At 38.2% G+C, this 13,519-nt stretch overlaps 3 protein-coding genes across 3 annotated transcripts in view; 1 reads left to right on the forward strand and 2 right to left on the reverse strand.

Annotated features, from left to right (window-relative positions):
• Nucleotides 1–13,519, forward strand: part of LOC106179886 (RPA-interacting protein B) — a 22,705-nt gene continuing 9,186 nt past the window's right edge. The window contains exon 1 of the mRNA XM_013563699.2: nucleotides 1–90. Coding sequence (XP_013419153.2) covers nucleotides 16–90 — 75 coding nt within the window. The 5' untranslated portion in view covers nucleotides 1–15. The remainder of the gene's footprint in view (nucleotides 91–13,519) is intronic.
• LOC106179867 (uncharacterized) lies at nucleotides 2,192–4,186 on the reverse strand. Its single transcript, XM_013563667.2, has 2 exons — nucleotides 3,934–4,186; nucleotides 2,192–3,648 (listed from the first exon to the last, which is right to left on the reverse strand). Exon 2 carries the CDS (start codon nucleotides 3,639–3,641, stop codon nucleotides 2,385–2,387), a length of 1,257 nt encoding a protein of 418 aa, XP_013419121.1. The 5' UTR covers nucleotides 3,642–3,648; nucleotides 3,934–4,186; the 3' UTR covers nucleotides 2,192–2,384.
• The window catches only part of LOC106179861 (uncharacterized), a 7,173-nt gene continuing 2,416 nt past the window's right edge, over nucleotides 8,763–13,519 (reverse strand). Inside the window, exon 2 of the mRNA XM_013563654.2 lies at nucleotides 8,763–10,737. Within this exon, the coding sequence (XP_013419108.1) occupies nucleotides 9,416–10,737 (1,322 nt within the window). The 3' untranslated portion in view covers nucleotides 8,763–9,415. The remainder of the gene's footprint in view (nucleotides 10,738–13,519) is intronic.

The raw sequence follows: 13,519 nt of genomic DNA on the forward strand, positions 1-13,519 counted from the left end.
ACCTGTATAAAACGAATGGATATGCACGATTCATTAACTCTTGGAAAGCTACTTATTTCAGTAGATGGAGGATTCGAGAAGACCCAGATAGTGAGTTGCGTGTATTAAGTGCATTAATAACTGAGTAATAAAAAGTAAGTAAAACAAGCTGCTGTTTTGATGGACTGGTCCGGAAGTTTAAACCAGGTCAGAATAAATTTGTGCCTTTATTAAGCTTACCTGGTAAAGTAAAATGCTTAGTGCAGGTTCTAGAAATTTAAGCCAGCGCTTGCTAGTTAAGCCTCACCTTGAAATCTGCAGCAGAAACTTTTATGAACGCCTGATGTTCTAGGCTCGTTCAGTGCATGAACCTAGATATCATACCTAACCATCATCATTATTATTATTATTATCGTGAAATACTATTTAATGATTCAGTTTACTAATATTTTTTCCTATATACTAAACTGCAAATCTTAGATTACTGCTCAATTTAAAAGAACATCGAATTGAATTTAATCCTAATGTAAATATATGCATTTAAAACTGGAGACAAACTTAATTCAGAAAACTTTGGGAGAAAAAAGTGTCTCATTTGGTTCTGTTGAGGGCAGCGTTATTTTTTTCCAAAGGGCCTTTTATGTGTCAGTGTGTTAGGTGTAGGGTTACTCACTTTCTTGTCGCCCCCGTTGAATGCCTCAAGTGTATTACAACGTATCTAACACAATGATTCCTCCTCCCACTTATTTGAGAAGGGCTATTGCTTAATAATCTTGTAATGATCTTCTCCCAATCTTGAGGATTATCATGACAACTGGCAGTACATAGAGATAAGCTAATACCAAAATATAAGCATAGAGTCTGTATATTTTTCGGAATTTGAAATTAATGAATTAAGCATTTGTTGGGATATCAATCTCTCTTGGATCATTAAAGGTAAAATATTGACGGTCGAGGTAGAAAATCGGGTCTAACAGACTGAGTCATTACATGATTTGACTTCCTTTGTGCTCACATTATCTGTTCTACAGTGCTGCTTGTTTACTTTTTTACATGTATATGTAGCTACGTTACAAAACATTATGGTTGTCGCTGCATACCGGGTAGTGCCTTTGCCTCCTGTGCTTGTCGCAACTTCAAACACCTCTTCAGTATCACATGCAATCTTTTTAGGTGAACTCGATACTGTAAAGATGTTTGTCAAGATACTTTTTTTTCAGCCACTCAGATTCTCGCGTGTGTATAAAAAATCGAACAGAAAGAACATTATTTTGATTAGACCTAAGCGTCAGATTTCCGACGTTTATACTTTTTCGGTACAAAGAAAATGTAACTATTCAATTCTTCTGTTATGCGATGGCACCTTGATCATGAAAGTGGCCTGTACACAATACTCATTTGGCATTATCAAAGCATCTAAATTTGCACCCTGTTTTTTTTTATGTTATGTGAAGGCACTCCTGGTGCATATAATAACGCGCCACTTAATCTGAGGAGCCCGACAGTTTAATACTTCCAGATTTGGTTTAACAAATTAATCAAAAAAGCGCTTCAACAGGGGCAACTGTAACAGAATTAACAGCATGTTTGAGTGCCTACCACCGTACGACTACAAGAATGAACCAACAGAACTGCAGGCTGTTCTGCACTGCCAAACGTACCCCGATACGGAATCTACTATTTGTCATTTCATATCTCCTTGATACTGTGTACGGAGGACACACGACGTCCCTTGACTTTTGTATGTTGTATTTTTGTTTTTCTCTCTATTTTCATGTCCTTTTGAGGTCATTCGGAACTCGCTACCCTGGGACTGCTTATCTACTGTATCTGTCATTCTTTTTGGGTCATATCAGATTGGGAGCTACTCGTGACAGTGTTCCTTTGTGGATTTTTTTTGGCAGTGTGACAGTAATGAGCTGAACCATGCAAATAATAAGGTGACTCAGAATATACACACTGACCCATGTCAAACACATCGTGCCAAAGTGACATTAAATTTTTGATACTACAATCTTACTGTTACAGCAATGCAATAGAATTACTTTTAAAGGGGGATATGTGGGGGGATCCATCGCGTTCGCCTTTGTGCAGAAAAATATCTTTGCTTCTAATAATTGCATTGGTTTATCAAGACTGATTTTTGTAAGGTAGCTAAGGAAAATGTCTACGTAATCATTGACAACGATTTAGACTCAAAACAAAAAGCATCTCAATGTATTGCACTTTATATAAAATCTCGTTTGTATTAGTAATGAACAAAATGATGATCAACAGTAGCAAAATAACGACATTATCGGTTAGATCTCTAAGTTTACGAACAATCTTCAAGTACAAAAATACGATTTAATGAATAGTAAAAAAAATGCCATTTTCAATCGCAGCGATCATGTTACTATCAATTTTTATGCCACTCCCATCGCAATCCCACGGTTATTTCTACGAGCAATTCGGAAGGGAACTTTTCGCTTAGTCTCTACAATCCTGTCCAGCATTTGTCCAATCCTAGTTGCTGTAGCTGACCAGCTGTACTTTTGAATGGCAAACTTGCGGTTGTCTTCTCCTGTTTTTCGAACTCTATCTCTGTTGCAAGCAAGTTTTTCGAACGCATTGCGGATGGCCTCAGCGTCACCAGGGGGGACTTTGCAGCCGTGCACGCCATCTTGAACGATCTCGTCCAGCCCACCGACAGAGGTCACTATCATGCAGCAGCCAGCGGCCATTGCTTCAATTGCAACGATTCCAAAAGGTTCATACAGAGATGGCATTATCAAAATATCTGATGCTGCCATATACGTTGAAAGTTCATCTGGAGTTTTTTGTCCTAAAAATTCGAACTGAGTGTTTTCTTTGACTAGATATTCATAATCGCTTCCTTTATAGTTGCCGACCAGTCTAAATCTATGAGGTACTTTGGTTTTCTTCATAGCCTCAATAGCATATGGAATGCCTTTTTGAGTCGCAAAACGTCCAGCAAACAACACATTAATGGTATCGTGCCTAAAGCCAAGTTGTTTTTTCGATTCCTTTAAGTCTAATGATGCAAAGCGGTCAGTGTTTATTCCAGCTTTAATCAGTATCGGGTTTGTCGCTTTGCACGATTCCACTTCAGACACTGTTTGGTGCACCATGCAATCTGCGTTTTTGTTAATGGCTTCCTCTACCTTCAGTCGGGTTGGCCCGATATCTGGCATGGGCTCACGCTCATACTTCTGACTCCCCAGGGAGTGGTGGACGTGAAGCTGAGGCAAGCCGAGGCGCAGGCCAACGTAACCGCTCAGCCAATAGTTTGTGAAGGCGCAGTCGAATTTTGATGTGTCTATTTGTGAAATGAAGTCATCTAGGTACGGGAACAGGAAGTCCCGGTTGATGTGCTCCTGAGGCCCAGATACAATGTACTGGCACCGGAGAGTTGGCGATAGCGTGACCACACCCACTTCTTCTGGCGATTCGCTTCGTGTAAACCAGGTGACATCGAACCCCAGCTTGGACAACTGCTTGCCCACCTCACGAACATAGACGTTTTGACCTCCCTTGCCGTCAGAGCCGAGTTCCGAATCTGGTACCAAGGGATTGCCGTGCACCGAGATCATTGCCACGCGCTTTGGGCCCGTGCAGATCTCTGGCGCTATGCTGCTCGTGGTTGCTTCGTAAGCTGGCATGGCAAATCTGAAGGAAAGACAGAGAGAAACATAATAATAATTTGACAAAGCTAAAATAAACCCACCAGATAAAGACGGGATAAATTTATTTAAATATCAGTTAATCCTTATACGCTTATATATTAATTAAATATTTATACTTAATCATAAACTGTTGCCGTTCCGTTTTTTTAAAAACACGTTCTTTGCAACTGATAAAGCACATGTCAACTTTCGACCTAGATAATGCTCTTTCAAAACTGCAGAGCTTAAACAGAAGTATGTCACAGATAAATAATCATAACAAACAAACCTTTGCTATTTCCTGGTTCCTTCGATTGTTTCCTTTTTATTATCTGTGTATTCTTCGTTTCTTTCTTCCGTTAAAAAACCGCTAAGTCGGTTACCAGTTGAGCTGCGCCTCCGCTTAAATAGTCCCGTATGAGGGTAATAAGCCGGGTCATTTTTCACCATTCCGTTCACACTAGCAGCATGCAGCTCACGGTAGGAAAATCCCCAGCGTTTATGTTAACCGACTGTGTAACTTGATAATTTCCTCATCCATACCTCTCTCACGTGCAAGAGCATCACGTGTTACGTATTCTCGCAAGGGGCGTGCTGCATCGACCTTGAGCCGTTGGGTAGTTTTTTATTAGAGCGATCGTTTACTTCAAACATCTGCATGAGATTGCTTCCAGATTACGCTCGAAGATTGGCTGAATTAAGCTTGTTAAATTTTCCCTATATGTAATATTTTTAGAGGTACCACTGTTGAGTTATGATGAGTATCAAGGCAATTGGAGTTAAGTCTAGGGCTTGTTTTAAGACTGAATAAAATCAAGGTTAATGGTCCTTTAAGCTTTTTAAGTACAACTTAGACGAGTGAACTTTATTACTTAGATCAACATTCGACTTATATTAAGAGTGTGAAATGGGAACAAGGTCCCTCATCAGGAAATGCCACTGAAACAGTAAAAAAGAAAAAAGGCATATGACGTTTTCTTAGACCTATATGATAAATACCCTTCTGAAATTAAAAGTTGAGATGGGATGAGTGATCATATAATAAGGTTCTCATGCAGGCTTCTCACGCGTGTATATCATGCATCCACCACCTGCCATTGTCGTGGAAAGGAAAGAGCGTTCAGTTACATGTCAGCATCACACACCTGCCCATTTCGCTTGTTTCTCGTAACGTCTTTTTTGACGCAGTTTGGGCAGCCTTGGATTATTTATATTTGAGGCAATAAATATCCGACATTATTTACTACAGTGAAATGGGTTGTACTACGTGTAGTGCCTCCTATTGCTGTAAACACGCTGGTTTGACTATTAGTTAAGACAAGTTTATACTTTGCAGCTGTGGATATTTCCTTTACTACTTCTCTGAAAGCGCGGCAGATCTGCCGCTCTGTTAAAGTGGAGGTTTTCTATTTTTATCCAGGGAAATATGCCCTTCTTGTATGATGCAACTGTTCAATGGGCCAATTTCATGCATCGAGTATTTTAGAAAATCACACGATTTTTGTATCGGATAAATTGATCCTGAAACTTTTTTTTTTGGTTTTAAAAATTCGCTCCTGTCCACGCCGTCCAGTCCACTGAATGATCAACGGAAAGTTAATAAGACGCGAGTATTGGGACTCCTCCCCCCCCCCCCCCCCCAAAAAAAAAAAAAAATCGTCCTACGTAGTTAGATCCAACTCCGCGGGGACTGTTGCTGAATGCAGTCAGATTAACAGATAAAAAACCCTCCTCCTGGCGTTGAGTAGAAGACGAGTACGTTGGAATCAAGAGGAAGCGTGTTAAATAGGTTGGTGCCATACTCGTGTAAAAGGTCGATGTCTTATAGTACCTGATAACCTTAGTGAAATAACTAGATGTGGTAATGTTACGATTGGGGTTTAGACGACAGTGTTCACCGAGGCAATATTAAAATACATGAAATTGTACTATAGTCATCATTTAAACTATGTATGTAGTTGTAACACTACCCGCCTTCTTTATCACAAGATCTATTTTTCCCATAAATGTTTTTGTAGGCAGTAATAGATGAAATAAAAGATTAAGGTAAACATGCGTGCTCGTTTGTACTTTTGCATATACGGATGGCTTATCTTTGCCTTCCAATTGATAATTTTGTCATCTCTTTTTTATGTTTACCTCATCAAATACCTCTACCATCTATATTTAAACATTTCTAGTCTGATTCTCACAACGGAGAAGTAGTTTTATTTTTATTTTATTTTATTTTATTTTATTTTATTTATTTTTTTGGTTAAGTTGCGCTAGATAAACCATTTATATTTAATTAAAGTTATTTTGATAGAATCTCCAGGATCCCAGTTGAAAAACAACTCCTGCACGCAGCCGTCCAGTGATTGCCGTTGCTCACTGCGCCAAGGTATAGAGAAATTCAGATCTTTTGTTTGATAAAAAAAATCATCATTATGACACTTGTATTTTTGTTAATGTAAGTGAGATTTTCGTGCTTAAACACTGGTTTTAGTGTTCGTATCGCTATCACCAAAACAAACCGGGTGCTTGTTGTGCGTGTGTTTATTCCAGTGATTAGCTCAGTCATGCTATGACCTAAAGCAAGGAAAACGCGAATATAAATATAAACTTCATCCTCGAAATTCAAAACCGTTCGAATCTTTGTCTTCAAATTTAAATAAGATATAACATGTTAGTTAAGTACAGGTCGATTTCGAAATACATCTTAATCGGACCATTTTTCCAAAACATGGGCTGTTTTTTGTTTGTATTTTTTAGCCTAAATGCAGTACAAATAACATATTAAGAAGGAAAACTGGTTAACGTATTGTCTTCAAACTTACAAAACTGATGAATAGTGGTAAAATACAGGTCGAGATATAAAATTAGCTTAATAGGACCATTTAAAAATGCTGTTTTTTTTCAGCATATGTACAATACAGATAACACCTTAAGTAGAAAATAAGTGGATCTTTTGACTTCAAACTTACATGACTGATGGATATTACTAAAATACAGGTAGAGTTAAAAAGCAATATTACTGACGATTCTCAAACTTACAAAAAAGATTCATAGTTGGAAAACCAGCCTGATTGGGCATCTTTTTTGAAAGTAATGCATTATTTTGTGAAATGATCATTTTTCATATATTGGCATTTTTATTGTGGGACTTAGCATTCCTACGGGCACGAAGTTGTATAGCTGATACATTTTCTGAATGTCCATGTTACCTTTAGTAGGTAATTAAAATTTGGTAGTGATTATACAGTTAACCATTATGTAAAATTGCATTAAAATTGACAAAAACCCTATTTTGTGCACTGCCACAATTTGCAGTATAAAGGAAAACTGTATTATATATTATGCTCAAACCTACGGAGTGTTTCTCAGGAATAAACTACAACTTGAGTTGGAAAACTTTGCCCGATTAGATTCCCTTTTTCGAAATAATGCAGTGTTTTTGTGTAATGCTCATTTTTCACATTTTGAGATTTCCCGGGTACTAATTTGAACTCTCATGCGCTCAAAGGCAGTTTAAGCTTATTGTTTTACTATAATAGATCACAGCGACGTTGAGTGTTATAAAAAGACAATCGGGCGTTCTCTAAAATCAGGCTACTAAATGTTACATCAAATTTGATAATGGCATGCCTCAAATGTTGATTTTTCTTTAAAAAAAGAAAGAGAAAAATACTCAGTCATTGGCATTTAGCTTTATTTGCATGTTTTATTTTTCATATCATGGGCTGCGTGCTATTTTGTCGCTAAAGCTTTGCCAAAGGAAGTATGACACAAATTTGTGCAAAATTGTTTGTAAATAAAAACTTTTGCTGACTCATTGCATCATAATTTTTAGGATGATGAGTCGTATCGAATATTTGATACATACCTTTTATCCCTTAGGTCATAACATTTATAACAGGCAAAAATTTGTTACATTGTTAGTATAGTAGGGTTATATAATAAATGCGACCTTGTTTGGCCAAATATCGAACAACCAATATTCTTTGTTCCCTTCTTTCTTGTTGTGAATGGAATTATGAAAGTTTGTGGTGCACTAGGAAGGAGGAGACATAAAAACACGTGGCTTTTAAGTGACTGGCGTTTGGGTATTGTCCAGCAGCATGCACCGTTCACGTGCACGTGTATTATAAATGACTCAATAATGAGTAGTCTGGTTAATATATAATAGGTAACTCTGTCGAAGACAATCGGGCGTCCTCCGTCAAAATCAGGATTCTTGGTGTTATTTTCAAATTCGATTAAGACATACCTTTATATATATTCACTTAATGTATCGTCTCGGAAAAAATAAGTTACAGAAAAAGATTCACTAACTGATATTTAGCAGAATTTGCATGTTTGTAATTAGATTCTATATTTTTTATATTATTTGCGGCACGCTATTTGTCTCTATAACTTTTCCATCGGAAGTATGAGAAAATTCGTAAGTAAAACACGTGCTTTTTAAGTGACTTGTGCCTGACCATCGTCCGGCAGCATGGACTGTTCACGTGTGCTATAAAACCTGAAATGACTCAATAATGATGGCCCATAAATCTTAACTTTATTGTTGTAATTTGGACACGGTCAGCCGGTTTAACGACAGGTGAAATTTATCTTGGCACTGTCAGCGAAACATGATAAATCTGCCTATTAATCTAGCAGTATCATTGTTGCACGGGTGAGAAGTTAAGATATACAGTGGTGTGTGTTTTTCCTAGGGTTGAATGCCCTTTTTACTCAATGCGGCTTTATATGCAAAGAGCTAATGTGCACTAACTCCACGGGGAATCTTGCTTAATGCAATCAGATAAACAGATTTACACGCCCCCCTTGTTTCCAACGAATCGTATAATCACCAGCTCTCTTTATTCTACTCAAGGCCATGAGTTTGTCTGATTTCATCCAGCGAGAGTCCCCTTGGAGCTATTGTGCATTAGCTAGGCCGAAAATTCACTCATAGTGAATGGTCCCATAGAGGGGTGTTACCAAATAAAATCCATTTTATCAACTCTATCCAGTTAAATACAGTGGGTCAACATGACGTTTTCAGAACCGTTTTCTAACTGATGAATTTATAAGAAACACGTTTTCCAAGAGTGTTTTTAGAAAAAATAAATTAAAAATATAAAGTCATCACAATTTCTTGTGTGCATCAATTTATTTATTTATTATTTTTTGTAACGTTATACAAAATCAGTAAATAGTATGTGAAGCTTTCATAACAAATTTTGTCCAACCGTTTAATATTTCAGTGATGTATATATATAACTAGAATCTGTTTAATAATTGAATCTTTTGTTCTGTTGCCTCTTTTTGAACAGCATTTTACTTATTTATTGTATATATACATGTATGTCAAACACTTGCATCCGAAAGGAGAGTAGAAATAATGGTGTATCCGACAATTATCGAGCACTGCTGCTCGAACAAGGAGGGTTGGATGTGTAGACCGCATGCATACATGCACGCCAGGAAAACTCTTTCAAATGTTATTGACTAAAATAACATTAGGCCTACCATTGGGTAAAATATTTGAATTAATTGAAGAAAAAAAATACTGATTGTTAGTCTGAGTTTAAGCAGAACACCAAATCCAAATATACAGTGCAAATTATGGGTGCATACAGTCCGTGTGTATATATATATATATATATATATATATATATATATATATTCACTTCACTCATTAAGTAATTCACAATTCAAGCGGCTCGTGTGAATTATATCAGTGTGCAACGTCAGGACTATGTACAATTTTGGCAGAAAAATGGAATGTTCGTTTTGGTCGGAATTTAACCAACGTACGATCTCTTGGACGCAAGCCCGACGTCGGTTAAGTCTGCTGAAGCACCCTTATTGTGTGCAGGTTGGACAGCTGGTGTGAAAATTCTGTTGGCTGGAACAGGGTTGCAATAGACAATTCTTTCTAACTGCTGGCGTATTTTGATTGCTGTCCCCTTCCAACTGTAGGCTGACATGGCGTTGACGTGTGCGTTTTCAGAAAGCCGACGTCTGAGGTCGGGCGACGCTGCCAATCGTTCGAACGCCACGCGAATGGCGTTAGCATCTCCAGGGGGTATCTTGAGTCCTGTGACGCCCTCTTCCACGATTTCATCCAAACCACCAGTAGCAGACACAATCAAAGAGCATTTGCTGGCCATTCCCTCGATAGCAACGATTCCAAAAGGCTCGTACAAGGAAGGCATGATTAAAATATCAGAGGCCACCATGTATAGCGCCAGCATTTCTGGAGGTTGTTGGCCAACAAAATCAAACTGTGGATTTTCAGCCACCAAATGTTCAAATTCACTCCCCTTATAGTTACCAATCAGACGAAATTTGAAAGGGACATCTGTTGATTTCATTGCTTCAATAACGTACGGAACACCTTTCTGCGAGGCAAAACGTCCAGCAAACAATACGTTGATGGTGCTCTCGTCAAAACCCAGTTCCTGTCGAGCAGCGGTTGGGTCGCACTGTTCATATCTATCCGTGTTGATACCAGCTTTAATTAAAACTGGATTTGTCGATTCGCACAGTTTGATCTCAGAATCTGTCTGATGTACCATACAGGCGACATACTTGTTGAGGAGTTTTTCTACGGTCAGGCGAGTTGGGCCGATTTCGGGCATTTCCAGTCGCTCATATTTCAATTGTCCAAGGGAGTGGTGCACGTGCAACTGGGGTCGTCCAAGACGCAGGCCAACGTAGCCACTTAACCAGTAATTGGTGAATACGCAATCAAACTTGGAGGCATCGATCTGTGCGATGAAGCAGTCGAGATGGGTGAAGAGGAAGTCCCTGTTGATGTGTTCCTGAGGCCCAGCAACAATGTACTGGCATCTGAGGGTAGGTGATATGTCAATCACACCCACCTGGTCCGGAGCTTCGCTTCGGGTGAACCAAGTGATGTCGCAGTTGAGTTTGGCAAGCTCTTTCCCCACTTCTCTCACGTAGACATTTTGTCCACCTTTGCCATCAGAACCCAGTTCTGAATTCGGAACCAAAGGATCCCCGTGCACAGATATCATGGCAACCTTCAGTGGGATCCCCCCAGCGTTCTCCATATGTGGAGGGGGTGTTTCCACCGTGAACCCCGGCGTTCGGACACCATCTGGAGTGAAAATGTGATAATGAAATACATGTACAATTAAAATGAAAACAGTTAAAAACTGAAATTTATATTAACTTCACTATATTTTGTTTCGTTACCCCCCCCCCTTCCCCCATTTTGTAATTTTAATTTAAATTTACGTTCTATTGATATGTAAATATCTGTTGTATAAGTCATTTTGCAATAAACGGCAATATTCATCTTTCTGGTGTTCGTTCTCCTCTCCTTTATAATACCTTACAAGCATTTTTTAACATATTATAATGAGATAATGGAAATCATACATAAAGTTGGTATATTTTGATACCGTCTGAGATGATTTGATAAAGCTAAAATAAGCGTGTTGCATGCAATAGAAAAAGCACTGTGAATGAATTTAGCTGTCTTTTAAAACGAATGGACTAATGGATGTTTTAAAATTTAACCTTATTTAAAGAATGGAAATAGCAACACATATTGTCTTATTAAAAACTGTCTATTACTCGCGAAATCGCAAGCATCTTGGTCTGCTTGTTTGTTACTTGCAAATTAATTTTCGTCAATGCATTGGCCTGCTCGTTTGTTTGTTTGTGGTCTGCTCGTTTGTTTGTTTTGTGGTTTGTTGTTGTGGATATGCAATCGAGGGAGTTTGAATTACTCCTAAATACCTCTATGTTAACATACAATCTACATGTGCTCCCAGTTCTTTTTAAAGGCTGGCAATATGATATTTGCTAGATTTATTGTATTATAGTTCGCAAGTATTTCCTCTGTAAGCAATTTTATTTTAATTTCCTCCTTATTGCTTTTTTCGTGTGATAAAAGTGTGGGTGAGTTTTCAAATCATAGAATTGTGCTGGAACAACCATTCATTCCTCTACCCAAGTTGAAGCTTCATGGAACAGAGCCTAAAATAAGAAACTTTCTTGACTTTGAAATGTAAAAGGCCAGCTGCATTAAGGCCCGGAAGATGCGCGCGTTTTTTTTTTTTCTCTTTTTTATGGAATGCTCAAGTTTGGGTATCACGGAAAATTCCTGACCTTGGCATTCTCAACGTCTGAAGTTAAGGGCTTTTGCCAGATAACTAGCAGTTGCTAGTACAACATTCCCAGACGCTGAGAGTAGCTGGACTTGGCCAGTGTAGCTTAATTTTTGCCGGGTAACCGAGAGAAACGCATGGTTATTTACATTAAAAAGGACGCGAATAGTTTATTACAGATGGGGCTACGTGCTTTTAAATACGCGGATTTCTTTATGCGCAAAGGTAGGACTTAACGCCGTTTGGGGCACATGAATATTTAAGCTATACCCGACCTTGAAACCCGATCTCAAAAGTTGTTTTTCTGTTCAAAAACTCGTGGTTAAACAATCTTCCGTTGGTGGTCCGTATGGTGATTTATTGAGTTTTAATTCAGATTACGGCAATGCGTATAGTTAAAAATCTGGTCAGTGACTGTGATTAAGTTGGAACGCCAAGCAGATGGCCGGATAAACCCTCTAACATATCATCACATGACCGAAGGGTATCCAAACACCACCTTGACTTGACCAAGCGTGATAATATCACCTGCGTTGGATATACACACGCGCAGGTAGTCCCAGATATAGCCAGAAAGTTCAAGGGAGTTCTATAAAGGATCCAAGGCACCTTGAAATTAACTGGGGCTGAATTCGAGTAAAAAGGAAAATTACTGAACTGGTTTGGCACTGGTTTGGTGTCGGAAATTTCCATGCTGTGACTAGGTGATTTAAGGTTAAAAAAACACACTCACACACAAAAATTACGTTAAACTAAACTTCAGAAGGGGATGGGGGTTCAAGCTTCTTTGCAAAGCAAATGCAAATTTCGGTTGTATGAATGACATATTATTACACGTAAGTAGCATACTTTAATGTCATTAAAGAGCGTAGAAAATGAAAATAAAGAGTCCTAGCGATGTCGTGTAACAGAAGCATAAAGCACTTTAGGGAGGGGATATCGTTTTTTGGTTTACTGAGTATACCTTCACCCTGGCAGCTTATGTAACTCCGTGAGTCTACCCTTTTGTCGGTCTGGACTGAATAAATTAACTTGTCTCAAATCGAGGAGATGTGCCGTTCTGAACATTTGATAGAATAATCGAAAAGACAATTCGAAGGTTCTCAAAAGGGAATCAATTTCATATTTCTCTCAATATCTCACACTGGTATAACCGTAAATATTTACAAATTTAAATATTAGATCTGATGAAGTGTTTGAAGATAGTGAGTTATAACTGCATCTATTTAGTTGCAAATATGACGCAGTTAGACTGGAACGCATTTCAGAATATTTTAGATCTACGACTAAACGAACCTGAAAAACTAACTGTTATTGTTTTAATTCGATTTCGTTCATGCTCAATTACAAGCTCAAACAGGAGATACCGTAAACTGTATCTTGGAGAAGATCTAATCAAATTTTTTTTGCAATAGCTGATTCAACGAACCACATGCCCCCCCTCTTTAGTATCCCTTCTCTCTCTCTCTCTCTAAAAAAATGACACCTATCAAGCGAAACGAAACAAAATCATATAATTTTATCAACCCTGTGCCTTATATGTTACAATCAAACTGTTCTTCCCAACCATTTTATATTAGCCGGGTGAAACGAGGTATAGAAAATAAATCTTTGCTCTACACCAACCCCTCAACAAAATCCTGGATCAGTCAGAGGTGTGATGTCAAACACATATTGATATCAATTTTGCTAATAAAGCAAAATCCTCGACATTTTGTCTTCTTCAGATGCTATTTAAAAAAATAAAATGATTTGTATGATAGC

Source organism: Lingula anatina, chromosome 1, assembly GCF_051362555.1.
Source record: "Lingula anatina isolate TDL-2025a chromosome 1, LinAna3.0, whole genome shotgun sequence".
Classification (NCBI taxonomy): Eukaryota; Metazoa; Brachiopoda; class Lingulata; order Lingulida; family Lingulidae; genus Lingula; species Lingula anatina.